The sequence below is a fragment of the Musca domestica genome, unplaced genomic scaffold (assembly GCF_030504385.1).
Source record: "Musca domestica strain aabys unplaced genomic scaffold, Musca_domestica.polishedcontigs.V.1.1 2, whole genome shotgun sequence".
NCBI classification, from domain to species: Eukaryota; Metazoa; Arthropoda; class Insecta; order Diptera; family Muscidae; genus Musca; species Musca domestica.
The window spans coordinates 37,234,237-37,255,147 of NW_026712249.1; the positions used below are offsets into that span (position 1 = coordinate 37,234,237).

Sequence of the window (20,911 nt, forward strand, 5' to 3'; positions counted from 1 at the left end):
AAAATAAACACGTGTGCAAAATTTTAGCCTTCTATCTCAATTCGTTCGAAAGATAGCGTGATTACAACAGACAGACAGGCAGACGGACATCGCTAAGTCGACTTAGAATTTTATGCTGATCAAGAAAATATACACTTTGTTGGGTCTGTCATGATTATTTCGAGGAGTTACAAACGGAATGACAAAGTTAATATACCCTCCATAGTATGGTGGAGGGTATAAAAATAAAAATAATTTCACAGATACAAGTTTTTAAACGAACGGCAAACTTTTAATAAGAATTTTTGAAACCCCGACTAACGATACCAGAAAAGAAACAACCTAATTTCTCCTTCGTCATACAAATAAGCAAACATTACGCGCTCATTAAATGTTGCACACTGCACCAGCGAATAACGATGAGTAAAGGCACGGCACAAGAACATTGCAAATACGTATGTGTGTGAGTGTGCGTGTGCAACTTGTATCTGCATATGGTCGTGTGTAATTATGCTGACAAAAATTAAAAATAACTTTTTCATGTTTTTTATCCCTACTTTTCTGTTTTCAACTCCATTAAAATCCGACAAAATATACACAACTCCTTAAAAACGCATACAAACAAACAAATACGAGTAAAAACCATGCATTTCCGTTTCCTGGCATCTTAGTCTTGTGCATCTTTAGTTTTGCTCGAAACCAACAAAATAAGACGGGGAAGTTAATACGGAGTCACGTCTTGAAATTATTTTCATCTTCCTCTCCTTGCTTACTATTATATTTTCTGTTTCGTTTTCTTTTTGGTCTGTCATTACAATTCTTTGTTTTATTTAAGTTTTTCTCCCGTTTTCTTCTAGCCGGCTAATGTATTACTGTAAGTTTTCGTTTACGTGTTGTAGCATGACTGTGGAATTTTATTATTGCCATTGCCGCTGACAGCCAGCCAGCGAGCAAAGCAACCAAGCGTAGAAAAACTTAAAATGAGTTTTATAATTTTAATATTTTTGTTTCACTTCGTGCAATATTTCTTCTTCTGCGTTCGTTCGTTCGTTCATGACTTCATTAAAGTTCTCGGCAAGGGAATATTTGCATTTGGTGAATAAGGAGAAGTTGTGACGGGAGGAAAAATGTCATGTTACCACTTTTATAAGCCACAAAATCTTGCAAATAATTTATGACAGTACAAAGTCATTTTCCAAATGTAAATATTGAAAATTATGATTTACATTTTCCGAACTGAAAAAAAAGAAAATTGTGGAAAAGTGTTTTTCTTTGAAAGATTTATGGTCCTAGAGCAATAACTTTTAATATTTCTCTATGTAATTTTTAACGCAACACTTATTGCAAACATTGCAAATTTTTGAATTTGATATAAAATTTTGGTAACAGAGATAAAATTTTTCGAATATTTTAATTTAAAAAAAAAATTGTCGAAAGAGTCCCACCATTTTCCTAAAAATGCGACGTTAAGAAGAGATGGGTCAGTATTACCAATTTTTTTCCCTCGATCTACTCTAACTTGGGAATTTTATTCGAAATTCGAAATATTTCAATTACATTAGATTTTCGAATTATTAATGTGGGAAATTGTCGGAACATGGATGTTTAATTTTAGTTTTTTGATCATTTTCTTTTTCGAATTAATGTTATTATATGGACCTACGAAGAAGGCATTGAAAATTGGTTTCAAGGGTAGTTCTACGTATCAAACAGTATGTGACGCTCAACTCGAAAGAGAAAATTATCAAAGATCCATTATTAAGGCCTACGCCTTAAAAAGGCAAAAGTTGAATTTTTTATTCCACCCAGCCATATGGCTAAAGAGAGTATAAATCAATACGACCAAAATGTGTTTCATCGAAATAACGATTCTAGACCCTAGGTCCATTTGGACCAAATCCATTTCAGGACATTTTGAGTCGATCCAGTTATGTCCGTTCGTCTGTCTGTCTGGCAGGCTGATGCGCACGAAGAGAGTATCTGATTTGGCCGAAACTTCGTAAATCGTAATATTATTATTATTAAACTTCGACCAAGTTCGGAGATGGGCAATATTACTCCACTTGTATTGGTATCTCCGCCACAAAAGATCGTAAGTTTAAAAAAATATATTTTACTGCCCGGAAAGTGAAAAGATAATCCGACTTTGCTGCAACTTTGCAAATTCTAATATTTCCATCAGTGCAGGTGTGAAAATGGGCAATATTGGTCCACAACATCAAGTACCTCCCCCATAAAGGGTCAAAATTTTCAATGATTATAACGCTTATAAATGTAATGTAACCTTCCGATTGTCTTCAAATAACATACTTCACAATATTTCTATTAACCCAAGGTCGGGTGTAAAGATGGAATATATCGGTGCACTTCTTCCTTCTGGTACCTCCACCACTAAGGGTCAACATTTTTAATATCCATGAAGCCCATACAACGCGAAAATAATATCCGATGTCATTAAAACTTGCCACATCTTAATATTTCTATTATCACAAAGTCCGTTATAAAGATGGTAGAGATCGGACAATTTCTTCTACCCCACAAAACCCCTACCCCACAAATGGTCGAAATTTCAAAAAAAAAAACAAAAATTGTACCGCACAGATAGAGAAAGGCTGATCCGATTTTGCTCCAATTTTGCAAATCCTAATACTTGCGCTAGTGCTAGGCCAGGTGTAAAAATTGACAATGTTAGTCAACACCATCAAATACCTCCCCCACAAACGCTCAAAGTTTTGAATAATTACTACTCTTGTAAAATCTGATGTAAGTGTCTTCAAATTTCACACATCCCAATAATTTTATTAACCCAAGGTCTGGTGTGAAGATGAAGAATATATTGGTTGACTTTATTCTTCTGGTACCTCAACCAGAAAGGGTCAACATTTTTAATATCCATGAAGCTCATAAAAAGCGAAATTAAAAGACTTGGCACATCTCAATATTTCTATCAACACAAGACTTGTTTCAAAAATTGTAGAGATCGGACCATTTCCTTTGGCACCTCCCCCAACAAAGCGTCAAAGTTTTGAATAACAAAAACTATTATAAAATCCGAAATAAGCATCCGGTACTCTTCATATTTCACACATCCCATTATTTATAGTAACACAAGACCTTGTGTAAAGATGGTAGAAATCGGACCACTCCTTCTGGAACCTCCCCACAAAAGGTCAAAATTTTGAATGTTCATGAAGCTCATAAAAGGTGAAATTATTCAACCTGTCGTAACTTACCAAATCAGCGATTCTTTACAACTTGCTAAATACAAATATTTCTCTCAATCAGAAGCCTAAGATGAATTTGGAATTTATGATTTCGCATAAAATTTGATATATATGTTCGATTATAATTTCGCTCATACCAATATTTTTATCTGTAAGACGAAGTACGAAAATGGAATATTTCGGTCAAGTATCACGCACATTTTAAGATTTTCTAAAAATTATCGAAGGTTGTAACCAATATAGTCCAAACCTGGCACGTCGCAATATTTATATGATATGTATTTAGATCCAATACGAAATGGAGAATAATTTCCCATTCCTTCGGAATCTACTCTATAGAGGGTCAAAAATTTGAATAATCATAACAGAAGTGAAAATATATTAAAATTATCGAACATTGGCTGGGGATATATATCTGTCGGCAAAAACGACTGACACTTTTCAACTTTTTTTTTTTTTTTGAAATTTGAAAATTATTTAAAAACTATTTTTTTAATTTTGAAAAAAAAAAAACAAGAGAGAATTTTAATTTTAGTCCGAGCATAGTTTTCAAAATTAATGACTTTCTCTTCGATGGCTATTTAGAATGCAATGACCTGTTTCCAAATTTATTTTCCCTGTTGTATTTATTCATTAACTTATTCCTATCACGTTTCAAAAACTACACCTTCAAAGCTACGCATCGATAGGTAGGCTGTCAATATATTTGATCTATTACAACAGCTTTTCAGTCATTGTATTTTGGGGATTTTCATTCTTCTCTCGTTTCGCAAATTCCAAATAATTTCCATGGAAAACCATGACAAAATCGCTCTTAAGCCCAAAAAAAATATGAATGACATAAAGCTATGGTATCTCTGGTATAGGCCACTACAATACCTTGCTACGAAACATCAAAATGACACCCTTCCATGGTAAAAAAAATGTATAATAAATCCTTTTTTATGTTGCGACCACGAAAGGATGAAAAATATGTCGGCTCATCACGTTCACCTTCAGCGCCAAGACATTGAACATCAAGCAGTCAAGCAAAACATCCCGCCAATCTTTAAAAGTTTTCAACCTTTTTTTTCTGTTTGCAAGAATTGTTATGATTATTATTATCATTATTATTTTGCAAAGGTCGAGCAGAATACTTGAAAATGGTGCTCGACCCCCAACTCCCTCCCCTTAAATAAAAAGGGTTAAATTGAGTTTTATATTTTATGTGGGAATGCTGGCTGCTGCCTAAAGATAGATTACTGTTTATTCTTCACCCCCAAACGAGTCTACCTTTTTCTGTATGACAGACAGACTGACTGCCTGCCTGCCGCCTGGCTGGTTTGCCTAATACCCATTTGAATAACCCAAATACCTGTTTGGCATTAAAAATTAAGTGCAAAAGTGTTGGAGGATAATCAAATATGAGAGCGTAGCGGACAAAAAAAAAGGAAGCCCATCATTAGAAGTAAAGCAAAAGAAAGCCAAAGTTTACCCTTGACACTTTGATGTGAAAATGATGAGCTCGAGGTATATTGACTGTGAAGTAATTTGAAACATTTTCCTTTTTTTCAGTGGGATTTTATGGACAAGGCCAAATAATATTGATCTGGGTTATGCATATTTTTAACGTAAAAGCTAAATTTTTATTTCATTTTTTTATGCAGGTGAAAATGTAAAATGTCAAGATTTCTCTAATAAAAAACGAGGGTATGATTTTGGGGGGATTGAATAGAATTTTTTGATGGAAATTGTTATGAATATTATAATATATACTTGTCGATACAGGTAAGGATGGAGATTTGAAAGTGGAAAATAAGTTGAGGTTTAAGATAAATCGAAGGGGAAAGCGAGCGGAAATAGAGAACATTTTCACAGCAACGAGCGCCATCCTGATATTGAGTAATTTTTTGAGAAAAATGTAGCATACAATCAGGCGTGTACACAGACAAATATGTTTTTATACCTTCAGCCATTGATACGGCTAAAACGTGTCTTATCGGAATAACGGTTCTAGCCCAAATTTCTTTCAGGACATTTGGAGTCGATCTAGAGATGTGCGATAACCTGGTACATTGTAATATTATTATCAAACTTAGATCAAGTTCGAAGGCGGGCAATATCGGTCCACTCCTTCTGGTACCTCCCCTACAAAAGTTCTACCTTTTTAAAAAAGATATTTTATTGCACAGAAAGAGAAAGGAAAATCCGATTTTGCACCAACTTTGCAAATCAAAATATTGGCATCAGTGCTAGGTCAGGTGCGAAAATTGACAATATCGGTCCACTCTATTAAGTACCTCCCCCACAAAGGGTCAAAATTTTGAAATTTTCGAAAAAAGAGTAAAATAGTATCAGTAGGTTTTGCCCCCAGCCTTGAGTTATGATTGCTCAAACTGTTGACCCTTTATGGGGGAGGTTCCGCAGCAGTTGGACAATATTGACCAATTCGTATCTGACTTAAGACTGATAAAAATATTACAATGTGCCAGATTTGGACTATATCGACTACTTCCTATACTTCGCATGAGATATGTGCACATTTTTGGAAAATGTGGAAATATGCGGACCGAAATACTCCACTTTCAAACTTCATCTAATACAGATAACAATATTGGTATGGGTAAAATTATAAGAGTTTTCTTATTCTTTTCTGCGGGATCTAGGTAAGGTAAATTAACTCGGATAATTTATCACAACTTAATCGCTAAATTTTGGAATAATATGCCAAGGTATATAAAATAGCCAAGGTACGGATAAAACAGCAAATATATAGGTGTTCCGATAATTTTGGTATGTCAGTAAGGCTTTGTAGTTAGCTATTCGGATAACGTGAATATGTCATCAAAACTATATGAATAATTATTCGAATAATATGAATAGCCATGAACATTTCTCAGATGTAAAAATTCGGATAAGATGGATTATTCATGGCATTTAAATGGCTAATAATTCCCATAACGTGGATTAGCATAAAGACTAAAGACTATTCGGATAACGTGGATAATTCATTAAAATTATATTGCTGTATAAATAATTCATCAAGGCGTTATTAATAAAAATTCGGAAATGGTGGTTAGCCATAAAGAATGAAGAATTTGCTATTTTTGCAATATTTTTCAATATCAAAAAGGGAAAATTGATTACCGAAGTAAAAACTTTAACATTCTTCCAGTTCTGGAGCAGATCGTATATGGATAACGTTAAAAGTCAACAATATTATAATTCCAGTAACGCAGATATGTCATCAACATCATATGATTGAGAATTCGGATAACCTGAATAATCATTAAGCCTTTATGTTTAACACTCTAAATAAATAGTAAATTTTTGTACAGTTGTTTTTAAAAAAAATATATAAACCTTTCCTTTTTTGCTGTCAATTTTTCTCCAAAAAGATTAACAACAATAAATAAAAAAATGATAACATTTTAATGCCGCCAGTCAATTCTGACCTTCACCTCCATCATAAATTGTACAACGAAAGCTGGGCTAAAGTAGAACACGGAAAACTAGCAGTAGCACCACCACAACTGCGACAAAGAACCAATAACAACACCACACTCACTCGAAGCCAACAACGACACCAGAATGTCAGTTAAGCTAAACATTTGGCCTTGAATGAATTTCACGTTGTGGGGAGGACATAGCTCCAAAAACAGTGGGTGGTAAGCCCCCCAAAAAACGTATATGTAATATACCCAAAAGAGAAGATAAAAATGCGAAATATATGCGCTTTTTGGGAGTTTAAATATTGCGCCTAAAAGTATACAATATACTAAAGTGAATAATGACAACAGAGCAGTGTAGCCAAACAGAGGTACAGATAATTTTTATCTGTTTTATCGGTACTGAGTGTGAGGGGAGGGTGTATGTGAGTTAATTTTATGTATGGCTCCCCAAAGGCAATAGTTTTTTTGAAGATTAAGAACAGGAAATTTTTTATTTAAATAGGGGAGGTTTCAATGCTAACACATTAAAACCATTATCTGGGGAATTATTTTTTGAGGGAACTTTTTCGTAGTTTGCTGTGGAAATGGAATGAAATGTGGGCTTAGGGATAGGTATTTGGGTGGTTCGATGTTCGCTTTTGCATAGAGCAGGGACGAAAAGAGAGTAGATTTTTTTGTTCTCCCAATTTTTTTACTCTCTGATTACAATTTTTTTGTCAATGGTTCTGGTTCTGATCGTGGAGAGAATTACACTAATTAAAGGTACTTGTCTTTGCTTTAGCCTGACCCTGGTGTAGAGCGTATATATGCTGTCAGCACTCATACACAACCTGTCAAAGAAAAGTGCGAAATCTTCAGTCATTGCCAGGAAAATTCTCATTTCGTATACCCTCAGCCATATGGCAAAATGTTCTGCATCGAAATAACGATTTTAGACCCGAGGTCTCTTTGAACCAAATCCGTATGATGATATTTGTAGTCGATCTTAGGGTGTCTGTCCGTCGACTATTTGTCTGGCTGATGCGGACGATGACACTCGAAGAGAATATCCGACTTGGTCGAATTCAGAGATGGCCAATATCGGTCCACTCTTTCTGGCAACTCCCCCACAAAAGGTCGAAATTTTCGAAAATATATTTTACTGCACAGAAAGAGAAATGATAATCCGATTTTGATCCAACTTGCAAATCCTAATATTTGCATCAGGGCTAAGTCAGATGCGACAATATCCGTCCACTCCAACAAGTAACCACAAAGGGTTAACATTATGAATAATTATAACTCTTATCCAATTTGATGTAAGAGTCCGATTCACAAATATCACAATATTTTTATTAACCCAAGGTCTGGTGAGAAGATGGAATATATCGGTCCACTCCTTCTGATACCTCACCTACAAAGGGTCAAAATGTTGATCCAGAAAGCGCACAAAACGCGACATTAACACCGGATTCCATTCAGACTTGGCACATCTCAATATTTTCATCAACACAAGATCTGTTATAAAGAGTGTAGAGATCGGTCCACTCCTTCTGGTAGCTCCCCCACAAAGGGTCAAAGTTTTGAATAACGAAACTGATTATAAAATCCGAAATCAGCATCCGGTTCTCTTCACATTTAACAAATCCCATTTTTTTCTACTATTACAAGACGTGCTGTGAAGATAGAATATATCGGTCCATCTCCTACGTTCTGGTGCCTCCACCACAAAGGGTAAAAAATTTGAATATCCATGAAGCTCATAAAATGCGAAATTAATATCTAATTCCATTTAGTCTTATCACATTTCAATTTTTCTATCCACAAAAGATCTGTTATAAAAATGGAAGAGATCAGACCATTCCTTCTGGTACCTCCCCTATATAGGGCTCAAGATTTTGAAAATCAAAATATCCAAAGAAAGCGAAATAAGCCTCCACGTCTTTTCAAATTTCACACATAAAAACATTTTGCTAACACAAGATGTGTTGTGAAGATGATATTCATATGGGAACACCTTCTGGTATCTCACCCAATGGCGCTGGTAAAAAACTACTTCCTTACAATTCTAAAGCTCTTTCAGAATTAAAATTTATAAATGTAAGTCTCATCTGTAACCTTCTCCCAGGATGTACGAAGGGCGCTCAAAGTTTTTGACACTAAAATATTTTTCTTTAAAATTATGCTCAACATTTGTTTTTTTTATAGTAATTTGGCGTAACTTGCAATCCTCCTTCTTGGTAGTAATATATTTTTAATCCAGTAAGATCCTACAGACATGTTTAAACTCTTTCTAAAAATATATGTATTGAAATAAATGCCAATACATTGGTTTCCCATAAACTTCAACTCCTTGAAAGAGGTACCCCTTTAGCCCGCACCATATATTTTCAAACTAAATTATTCGCTTCTTCCCTGTAACTGCAATAAAATTCTTGCTAAACTTTTGTTTTGCTTTCCTCAGCTGGTCATCTCTTTTGCAAGTGACCACAAGCCCATGCATGGGCTACCTCAATTATGTCCTTTTCTTTTTAGATAACTTTTTAGCAACTCTAGTTAGCATTACAACCAAGAAGAAGAAGAAAAAAACGAAACATTTTACCACTTTGTTAAATGTTCCGAGTAATTCGTTTCTATTTTATTTGATTATATAAAAATTCTGCACATTTTCTCCCAGAAAAGTGAAAGTTTTTTGCAGAACAAAATTCCCCAGGACATAGACAGGGCTATGTAATAAAATACATATCCACTGAGTGCGAGCAGTTTACATAAAGTATTTAAAGAATTTTATTGTTTATGCACACAAAATAAAAATGGAGCACTCGAAAAGAGGGGTGCAAAAGGGGTTAGTGTTTATGCTTGTAAAAATGTTTGAAAGCCAAGTGGATACTTTCGGCTGAGTTTTAATGGGAAATCCAGAAATCAGTGGGAATCCATGGCTACCCATTGTCCCATCCGACTGTAAGTAACCTTTAAATCTGGAATGACTAATTTTTCTAAAATTTAGTATGGTAAAGGCCAATAGGTGGTACTCTTCGCATCATAATAATAGAAGATTCTATATTCACCTTAGATCATATCAGAGTCATATGAAAATGAATACATTTAGCATACTTTTAGGCACTCCCAGTCTTAAACTAGAAATAAGTGTTATATTATATAAAGCCTTAATTTGGTTTAAACATTTAGGGGAGTGTCTAAACGTATGCTATCAAAATATATATGTCATATGTGTCCTTAACGTGATGTGTAATCTGGTCTGGTTACTAAATAAGGCTGCAGTTTGGTACTTGCATATATAAAAACAAACAACCCTCCTCAAAGTATGCTCTCCATTTGATCTTTTCACCATTCAATGATTATCACTAAGTACCGCCTTCATATATATGCTATATTAATAGTATATTGTGCAATTTGTATCCTTGCCAAATGAATTTTCAGAAAACTGCACTAACCACGCTTACGTCATGAAACACATGTAATATTTTAAAAACTTAGCTGAAAACGGTTTCCTCAACATTTGTCGGCCTTCCAAATTTAAATTTAAATATTTTAAAGGTGTTCCTTATTGTCATTTTGGCCTCTCATTTTTCCAAAATTACCACCAAATTCCGTCTAATCCTTTTTGAATATCTCACTAGAATTTGAAATTTCCTCAATGCCATATAAACGAAATTTACTATTCTGTGTTATTTGAGTTTAACTCTTTATTCAACATCCCTCCTCTTGCCATCTCGGTAGATGGTTTAATATTTCAAAGCAATTAAAAACTTTCCATAAAATCCCACGTGAATATTTCAAATGCCCCTTTTGGCTGTGCTTTGGCTTCTGTGTTTCATCTCTCTACCTTCTCTCTGCCCCTCGATTGCCACTTCTAAATAATGAACGAGTGCTGGCGCGCTGATAGATAACTATTTGACATTGTTTGGCTTTGAGCTGTTTGAAATATTATTGTTGTTGGTTATTCATGCGTTGAGGTCGTGGTTCGGTATATGTGTAGGTGTAATTTCCTTCATCCATATAATTTTTATTATCCTTTGAAGGCAACCACTTGAATAGCGGATATAAAATCCCAGTGAAGATTTTGATTTCTACAAAGTAATTACGAAAAAAAAGGCACTTTAAAAGGCTGATTTGGTGGCATTCTTAGAAATCAAAATTCAAATGGAATGGAGAGTTATCTGAACAAGTTAAAAAGTATCAAGTTAAAAAGTATTGATGCCCGAAATTAAACGTTTACTCCAACATACGTTTTTGTATTCATAAAAGATGAAATTCATAAATTCAATACAACGCACGATTTTATTTAGACTCACTAAACTTAAGACAACTCTGAACCGCACCGGCCTGTAAAAATTTTACTCTCATCAAAACACACACGGAGAAAAAATAATTTGAGAAGTTTTGATTTGTTTTACGAGATCACTTTTATAATTAATTAAAGTAAATAAAAAAAACTCGAAATTAGTTAAATTTGTTTTTGTTTCTCAATTCTTTATTCAAAGCATACAAAATCACACGACCGAGTGATCTCTTGACAATAATAACAACTGATTGCTCTCATCATGGTTCTCTTTAAAACACACACGCACGTCGTAACCGCAAAAGTCATAAGCAAAAGAGCAACATTAGTTGCAATGTTATTGCAAGGCAATATGGTAAAATATTTTTGAAGATTTATGAAAAAATCACAGTTATTTTACAAATATATTTGTTGTAAACGATAAACACTATATTATTTTACACAATTCAAGCTTTTATTTGCTGTTTATAACTAAATATTGCCATAAATTTTACGAATAACGATAAACGAGCACAATTTGCGACCGACCACGACTTTATTACCGATGACAACTGAAGGAAGTGGCAAATGGAAGAAACAGTGTTGCCAATGACCAAAACCCAATAAATAGCCGGCAGAGAGACTTATAACAGCAACAACAACATGTTGCTCTCTTTAAAACACACACGCACAACGTTACGGCAAAAGTCATAAGCAAAAGAGCAACATTACCTGCAATGTCATTGCAAGGAAACAAAGTGAAACTGTTTTTGAAGATTTACCAAAGAAAACACATACTTTTAAGAAGTATTTTAGTAGTAAATTGTAAACATTATTTTATTTTACACTATTCCGACTTTTTTGGTAATTTAAAGATAATTATTTCCGTATATTTAACAACGAGTACACTTTGAGACCGACCACGACTTAAGTGCGATCGACAACTAAAGGAAGTGACAAATGGGAGAAACAATGTTATCAATATCCAATAAGTATTGGGATGGGATGGGCTAATTTTGAAAATAATCGAATGCTCAATTCTCGTTTTTAAGCGAAGGTACCAGAAGGACTGGCCTACATATGTATGTCATCTTCGCATCAGATTATGTGTTGATAGAAATATTGTGATGTGTGAAACTTGAAGAGAATCGGATGCTTATTTCGAAAATAATAAGAGATATAAGAGTCAAAAATTTGACCCCTTGTGGGTCAAGATCTTTTATTAGTTGAAGTACTGTGATGTACATACATTGAAGAGAAATGGGTGCTTTTTCGCATTTTATTATTCCAAGTGTTGACCCTTTTTGTAGGAGGTACATGTGGGAGTGGACTGATATTGTCCATTTTCGTTTACACAAAATTGGATGATCCTTACTTGTTCTATACGTAAATTATTTTCTGTGCTAATTTTTTGTAGAGGAGGTACCAGAAGGAGTGGACCGATGTTGCCCATCTCCGAATTGACAATAGTATTACAATGTTCCAGGTTTGGATCAAATCGGATACTCCCCCCTTCGAGAGATATCGTGCACATAGACCAGCCAGACAGACGGACGGACATCCCTAGATCAACTCCAAATTTCCTGAAACGGATTTGATCCAAAGAGACCGAGGGTCTAAAACCGTTATTCCGATGAGGCACGTCTTGGCCGTATCAAATTATATATACCCTCTGTAGCCATATTTTGAAGGTTTCAGTCTCGATTCTTATTTGAATTAGCCCTTACTTTGAATTTAATGTTCTCAATAAAAGAATCGCTCGATTCCGGTCCACTTTCTGACAAATGCTCTATCTAGAGGTACTGTAGCGTTTGCGATGTTCAAAGAGACCTAGGATCTTAAACCGTTATTCCATTGAGTCACGTCTTGGCCGTGTCAAACAATATATACCCTCTATGGTCATATTTTGGAGGTTTCAGCCTAGATTCTCATTTGAAATAGCCCTTTACTTTGAATTTTATGTTTAAAAAAATATCGCTCAATATCGGTCCCCGTTTTGACCAAAGCCCTACATAGCGGTACCGTATCGTTATTCAGCAGTTTCAAACTTTCAAATTGGCAACTTTTTCCACATCTCTCTTTAAGAAGTCTCTCCCTCAAGATAAATTAAAACAATTTCCTAATAACTTTTGCAAATTGTTTTATTTCAAAGAAACCATCTGCTCAGGAAAATGTCTTCGAAACTTGAAGTAAATCACCTAGTCAACAATTTTTCCAACTTTGACACCATTAGAAATTTGTCATGTCAGCACTGGGCTTAGCTCGGCAGATGTGCGTTTGTTTTATTTCTAAAAATAAAAACTGCCTGAGATAAGCACAAAAAGTTAAAAATACAATATGTCATGGAAGCGGAGGATTTACATACACATAAAAACCAAAGTTTAAAAATAGCAATTGTAAAGGAGAACACCTCAAGCATCCTTCTTTTATTACCATTTTGAAGGAATAACTCAGGAACATCTCCCTTCAGTCATCTTTTTATTTTCATTTTAAATAAATAACTCTTTCACTGACGTCTTTTCTCTCTCCGACTACCATAGTCATATCTTGTGATTCTTGATGAATAAATTAAAAAAGTATTTTGTATTTGAAAATGACATCTTGTTAACGCCATATTGTGAGAGCGTTGTTTTTTTATTCCTCGCAAAGCAGGCCCATATGAAAAATAAATATCCTGCGACGACGTCATACAACCGTTAAGTTGTTTACTACGCCATGTATCGCTAGAAGAACACCCCCGTTATTCAAAATCATCAACACCAAACGCGGAATGGGAGGAGGGATTTTCCGTTATTCCTCCTTCAAAGAAAATGTCACGTAAATTGTCATAACCGAATGTGTCTGTGTGTGGCGATGAATAGGCATGTGGGAGGTAAAGGTGATGACAGTGGCGGTGGTATTAAGACATTGTTGTTGGTCGATTTTGTATGGCAGAGGAAAATATGATAAATAACTTTTGATAAAAAAAATATGCCATAACATATGGTGTTATGTTCGATTGTTTACCAAAAACCGTTAGGGGTGGGAAAGTGGGTGGAAAGCCTAATATGATAAAGTTTCGTACAAAACATATTAAATTTTTAAGAGATAATATTTCGTCGAAATATAAAACCCGGGGAAAAAAAGGATGGGTATTGAAATTTATTTGACTTACCTGTAAATTTGGTGGACAATGATCCAGTAATTCTAGCATGTGTTTGATATTTTGTGCATCTTGTATGACAAAATTTAATTCCATATCAAATTCACCGCCAACCAGCTGAAATGAAAAAAAAAAAAAAAAAACAAACAGGGAAATATTAGAAAAAAATGTATTTTTAATGGAGGGGGGTAGAAAAATGTTTTAATTGGATTATAAAACAGGCTAGAAGACAGCTAAATATTTATTGCTTTAAGAACCAAGGCTTGTCGGATAATGATAGGCCAGCCTTATAGTTTATCCTTTGTTCTAAATGACGCTTTTGTTCAACCATAAACTATATAATTAGTTGTTGCAAAATAGTTAGGCTTAATACCATTATTGTTGTTTTTATAAAAATAACGTTTGTTTATAGTGGAGAACGATGGTAATGTTTGAGAGGCAGCAAGGCAAGAAATACCTAAGTTTCGAAAAGAGCCACCAATCATCATCAGTTCCCCTGTTATTTTGTCTGGGATATTTTCCCCAGTAGTTATTTTAAAATGTTGTTCTGTTATTTTAAAAGCTGTTCTGTCATGATTACATATTATACTAGCACATGTCCGCTACTTAGTCAGCGAAAAATCCACCCTCACATTTTAGATTCGTTCCAACAGTTCGAGTTAGGACTTTTTAGTACTCAAATTTTACAATTTCTTCAGTTTGACAAAATTTTGTAATCAAATCTTCATACATCGTATTAATATTTTTTTAATATTTTTTCATCAAAAAGTCTTCAAACCCTTTAAATTTGGAGATTACAGAGAAGTACATTAGTAAAATCATTGCACAACGGACCCACATACAATTTTTCTGTTATTACAAGGTATCCATATGTAAACCCTAGAAATCAAGAGCGACCTCAATTTCAAATATCAGAAGTCCAGTTCAATCCTTTAACCAATATCAAATTTAGTTGCATTAAATACGCTTACCTCACTTAGACCTCAATATCAAATTTCGAGATTCCTGCATTTTCTAAACCTTCTCCTCATTCCAGATACCAAGAGAGACCTAAATATCAAATTTGAGGATTCCAGCCCTACCCTTTCCAATGCGATATTTTCAAAACTCCACTAGATCTCAATCCCAGGTACCAACAGAGACTTAAATATGACATTTGAGGATTTCAGCCAACTTTAGTACTATTTAGTACTTTTCGTACAATTTAGTATTCGTTTCCAAAACCATCTCCATATGGTATGATTATAACACAAATTTTCGAAACCACCTCCATACAGGGTGAGAAGAAAAAACTGTAACCAATTTCAGACTGCGGTATTTTCCAAGCCACTCGTCCGACAGCTGTTAAAAAAATTCCAGTGACAGCTCATATAAAAGCATTGAGCGCGAGTGAGAATTTTCCAGAAAAAAGTTATTCGTGATGGAATTCAAGCGTGATAGTGTAGATAGATTTCTTTATATTTGGCTGGAAAACCACAACTGACTGTCGTTAGACACTCCACTACAGCATTTAACTGTGAATACATCTTTTGTGTCTCGTACAATCGTTCGTTACAGTGATACTGGTAGCGTAGCCCGAAGTCAAGGAAGTGGACGGAAGAAAAAAGCAACAACAGCAGAAATGTTTCGAAATGTAAGGAAGCGACTTGGTCGAAACCCGCGTGCCGTGGACGAAAAATGACTCGTGAGCTGAATATATCGGAACTCAAGTCCCGCCATGGTGTGGGCCGCCATAACAGCCGATGATCGCACTCCGCTCAATTTAATCGACCGTGACATCGGAATAAATGCCAAATATTTTCGCCAAAATATTTTGGAGGGTGTATTAATGCCTTGGGCACGCAAACATTTTGGCCACAGACCTTGGACATTCCAACAGGACTCAGCACAATCGAGTCAGCAAGAATGGTTACAAAATGAGATTCCTCTCTTCATTTCTAGCGCACAATGACCACCAAAATCTCCGGATACCAATCCGTTGGACTATTGTGTTTGGAGTATTTTGGAAAGCAATGTTGGCACTAAAAGTGCCGGGAATAGGCCAAAATACTGCAGAGCAACATTCGGGCAGCGTGTGACGGTTTCATTGGCCGTTTGAAGGTCATAATTCGTGCCAAGGGTGACCAATTCGAACAAATCTAAACTTATTCTCAAATTTGATTCTATTTCCGACTTTTTATGCTTTCATTTAATAAAGATGTTAAAACTATGGCGTTTGACTTTGTTGCAGTTTTTTATCTCACCCTGTATTTCTAGGCTACACATGAACAGCGACCCTAATAACAAATTTCAGATTTGAAACACTATATTTTCACCAAATACCTAATAGTACCAAATGTAGTACTAATTTGTACTTTCCTTGCACTTGTAGTACACATTTCCAAAATCACCTCCACATCTCAATCCCAGATACCAATATAATCTCAATATCAAATTTCAGGATTTCAGTTATAATTATCCTAAACCAAACAGTTCCAAATTTAGTACCATTTAGTACAGATCGGGAAAACAATTCCTAAACCACCTTCATATATCAAACTTACTTTCCAACCTTGAATCTCGTACTGAATTTCAAGTTTTTAGCTCTACCAGTCCACATGATACCAAATGGTACCATTTTAGATATTTAGTACAATTTTAGAACTTTTCGTTTAAAAATTCCAAAAACGCTTTTGTACAACTATCCTGCATTCCATCAATGACTCTCAGTCGAAATTTCTGAATTCAAAATTATTCCGTACATTTTAGTACTTTTGTACCCAGTAATATTCTCGGCAAAATTTCAAGATTCCAGCTTCAGCGGTTTCGACAAGGCTTTGATTCTCAGTCAGTCAGTTATTTCATTATTATTATAATTATATTATTATAATTATATTATTATAATTATATTATTATAATTATATTATATAATATAGAACCATCACCTTAATTACTTATCTGAGTCCCTTAAAACTCAATTTTTTTGCATTTTTCTACAATTTTAAATTTCCCACACACCCATTACCTTATCTTCAACATACATTCATAAAAATACCATTTACAAGTCATTTTATGATATTATATTTTATTTGGTCATAAAAAGCATTTACCCAAAGGACATCATTTTTTTAAATGTCATGACAATGCATACTCAGTAGATTTTTTTTTGTTTCCAATTTATATCATTATTACCCACACAAACTCACATACTCTCTTGTATACCTTAATTTTGATATGAAATAATAAAAATGAATTGCGACATTCCCGGTTTTTTTTTGCAAACTCATTGGCGAACAATTTTCCCAGGCATTCCAGTGCGAGAGCAAAAAAAAATGCAAACAGAATAATATTTGACATGTAATCGATGTCACAGACAATGACAATGTCATTAATTTTCATGTGAAGTATAACATTTTATTTTATTTTGAAATTAATAAATGCTGATAATGATTTTAATAGGCATTTAATAATATTTCATTTTTTTTTTTCATAATAATTATGTATGGCAAATAGAGTGTTGAGATTTAAGTGGCATGTGTCTCAGATAAAATAATAGTTATAAAAGTGATAGGTTAAGTCTCTTTACACAGAAATAGATTGAAAATAGTCTGCACAATGGTCATTTTCTGTAACAATAATCGGAAATCAATGGCAACAAATTACCGTGTCGTGACATCTTCGTCAAAGGATCCAGATTTCAATATTTAATATTCTTTCATCTCGACAAGAATCAGCCGAAGAACGTTGCGTTTTCATATGAGAGGTAATGATGTCGAAAGAATACATATAAATGATTTTACAAAGTTTGGCCTGAGAACCCCATACTCCTTTTGGGGTTTTGATCTATAAAAGAGTATTAGTATATCCATTTAGAGTTTTCAACATCCCCGAATGGCTATTTTGCAGTGGAATTAAAAGAAAAATTGCAGAAAATTTGGGAAAAGTTTTTTTTTTTTTTAAATAAGGTGTTTTTTATTAAAAAAAAGAATATCCTTTTTTTGTGGTACATATTGAGTATGCAAAATTCTTTTGTTCAGAGACTCACAATAAAATTTGATCTAGAATAATTCTTCATTTGACACTTTCCCCAAAAAATAAAGTATAAAGGGAGATTTTCACTAGGATTGGAAACATGCTAAATTAACAGCAGAAACAGCAAACGCATAATTGTCACTTTTAGTACATATGTTTTGAATGTAATATTCATAAAAAACTATTGTATCTAGACTTATGGTTTATTTCGAGATTTATACTGAAATTTTGTGTAGAATATTACTTCTTTTGGGACCTTTCGCCTAAAACGAAATTTAATGGTACTTTCAGGGGTCAAATCGAAAAAAGTCTGACGAAAAATTGGTTAGAAAAATAAGATAAAAAGTAGTTAGCAAAGAACGAAGTATTTCACTCCATCTAATGCTGATAAAAATATTGGGACACATTTCTTTAAGAATAATTGATAGTCGGAAGGTTATGTTCTAAAGGATATAAGACATTTTTCAAAATTTTGACCATTTGTGGGGAAGGTACCAAAAGGGTCGATATTCAGTCGACAGGAATCACTGTCTTGTTTCGTATGTTATGAGAGCTATAATTATTCAAAATTTGGATCGGTTGTGGGGGTGGTACAAGAAGAAGTGGCCTGATATATCTCATCTTCCACAAGATTTTGGGTTGATAGTATTAATCGACCGTGGGTGGCATCAGAATAAATGAGGAATATTATCGCAAAAGTATTCTGGAGGGTGTATTAAAGCCTTGGGTACGAAAACATTTTGGCCTTAGACCTTGGACATTTCAACAGGACTCAGCACTCGTCATCCATGAATTGTTACAAAATGAGGTTCCTCGCTTCATTTCCAGCGCACAACGGCCACCAAAATCTCCGGATACCAATCCGTTGGATTATTGTGTCTGGAGTATTTTAGGAAGCAAGGTTGGCACTAAAAATTACCAAAGTGTCGATCACCTCAAGCAAGTGCTTCACCGGGAACGGACCAAAATACCGCAGAGCAACATTCGGACAGCATGTGACGGTTTCATTAGCCGTTTGAAGGCCATAATTCGTACCAAAGGTGACCAATTCGAATTAATCTTAACTTATTGTCAAATTTGATGCTATTTCAGAAAGTTTTTGCTTCCATTCAATAAAATTTAAAAAAATGTAAAATTTATGGCGTTTGACTTTGTTGCAGTTTTTTATGTCACCCTGTATAGTTTATCTTCACACCAGATCTTGTTTCAGTAGAAGTGTTGAGATGTGTGATATGTAAAGCTCAATTCGCATTTTACGATCGTTTTGGATATCAGGAACTAAGACCCTTTGTGGAAAGGGTACCAGAAGGGAAGCACCGATATCTACCATCTGCATACTAAATGTTGTTGTTGTAAAAATATCGAAATTTGTGAAATTTTAAGATAATCTTAGAGTTTTAATTATTCCAAATTTTGAATTTTCTGTGGGAGTAGTACCGATTTGGTCCATTTTCCCATCTGATCTAGTTTTAACAAAATCTGATGATCGCATCTTGTTCTGTGAGAAAATGTTGACCTTTTGTCGGTGAGTGGAACGATATTGAACATCGCCACACGAAATCGTGCGATAATAAAAAATATTGAGATATATGAAATTCGAAGAGAATAGGATACTTTTTTCGACTTTTATGAGAGATAGCATAAGTAGTGGGACGATTTATCCCGCCTTCACACCAGGTTTTGTGTTATCAAAAATAATAGGATGGATGAACTTTGAAGAGCTTCTGATGCTTATTTCACATTTTATGAGAGATAATACAAAGACCTAAAATGGTAAAGACTAGACAAAATGCATTTTGAGCAAATGGTTTGTGTCTACAATACGGCTCATGACAGAGGAATGTTAATATAAAAAACACAATTACAAACACGAATGAGAAATAAGAGTTTGAAAAATCCAAAAATGTGGCTTCAAAATTCTATTCCATAGACTTTCCCAGTTAATTGCATATTGCCTAAGCGGTTTAAATCGCCTAACATTGCTAACTATATTGTTACGATATCATAACAACAGAGGTATTTTCACAGGGTTGCCATATCTTGACTCTGTCTTGTCCCATCTTTACACTTCTATGTCTTTGGATAATAATTCTTCAAAAATTTGACACGTTTTGGGGGAGGTACCGGAAGGAGTGTACCGATATATCTGGTCTTCACACTAGATCTAGCGTTTATAAAAAGTAGGTATGTGAGAAATTTTAAGACAATCGGACTCTTTTTTAATTTTGTAAGAGGTATAATTATATAGTGAGTGAATTATATAGATGAGTCGGACACCCCAACATCGCCTCTTAATATGTTAAAATAGATTTGGTCTAAGGAGAAATCTAGAGTCTAAAACCCTTATTTCGATATGGCTAAGGGTATAAAAAGCGTTAATTGACGTACCATGTGTTAAAAAAACACACACTCCCTTTAGACTTTTTCTATCCTTACGGATTTAATGGTCAAATGCGTAGTTCAAATATAAAATTCTCCCATCAGCAATTTTATTTCAGATTTAAAAAAAAACTTCAATTATTGAAACAGAACGATTTGCACCACTTTTGCATTGCTCTTGTATTTATATATTTTTATTGATTTTTTAATATTTGCCATCTAAGTTTCACATCATTTGTTTCACATTATATCATTGTACGAAAAAAATAAAATTTGTATCTCTTCCATTTCACAAAGATTATTTACTTTTAAAATTTAATATACGATTTTGCCATCATGAAAATGAAAGAAAAATCTAGAATGTAAATAGTAAATATTTTCCTATTTACTTTTTAAGAAGAAACAATCCTGCCGAGCATAAGGAGATAGAAAGAAACATCGTAAGCATACAAATTATATACATATTTGCGTGTGTATGTGTGTG

General features: G+C 34.2%; 1 protein-coding gene across 10 annotated transcripts in view; it reads right to left on the bottom strand.

Annotated features, from left to right (window-relative positions):
- The window catches only part of LOC101897857 (neurobeachin), a 236,395-nt gene that overhangs the window by 196,533 nt on the left and 18,951 nt on the right, over positions 1 to 20,911 (bottom strand). For all 10 annotated transcript variants that reach the window (XM_059122131.1, XM_059122136.1, XM_059122129.1 and 7 more), the window contains exon 2: positions 14,050 to 14,154. In XM_059122131.1, the coding sequence (XP_058978114.1) occupies positions 14,050 to 14,154 (105 nt within the window). The remainder of the gene's footprint in view (positions 1 to 14,049; positions 14,155 to 20,911) is intronic.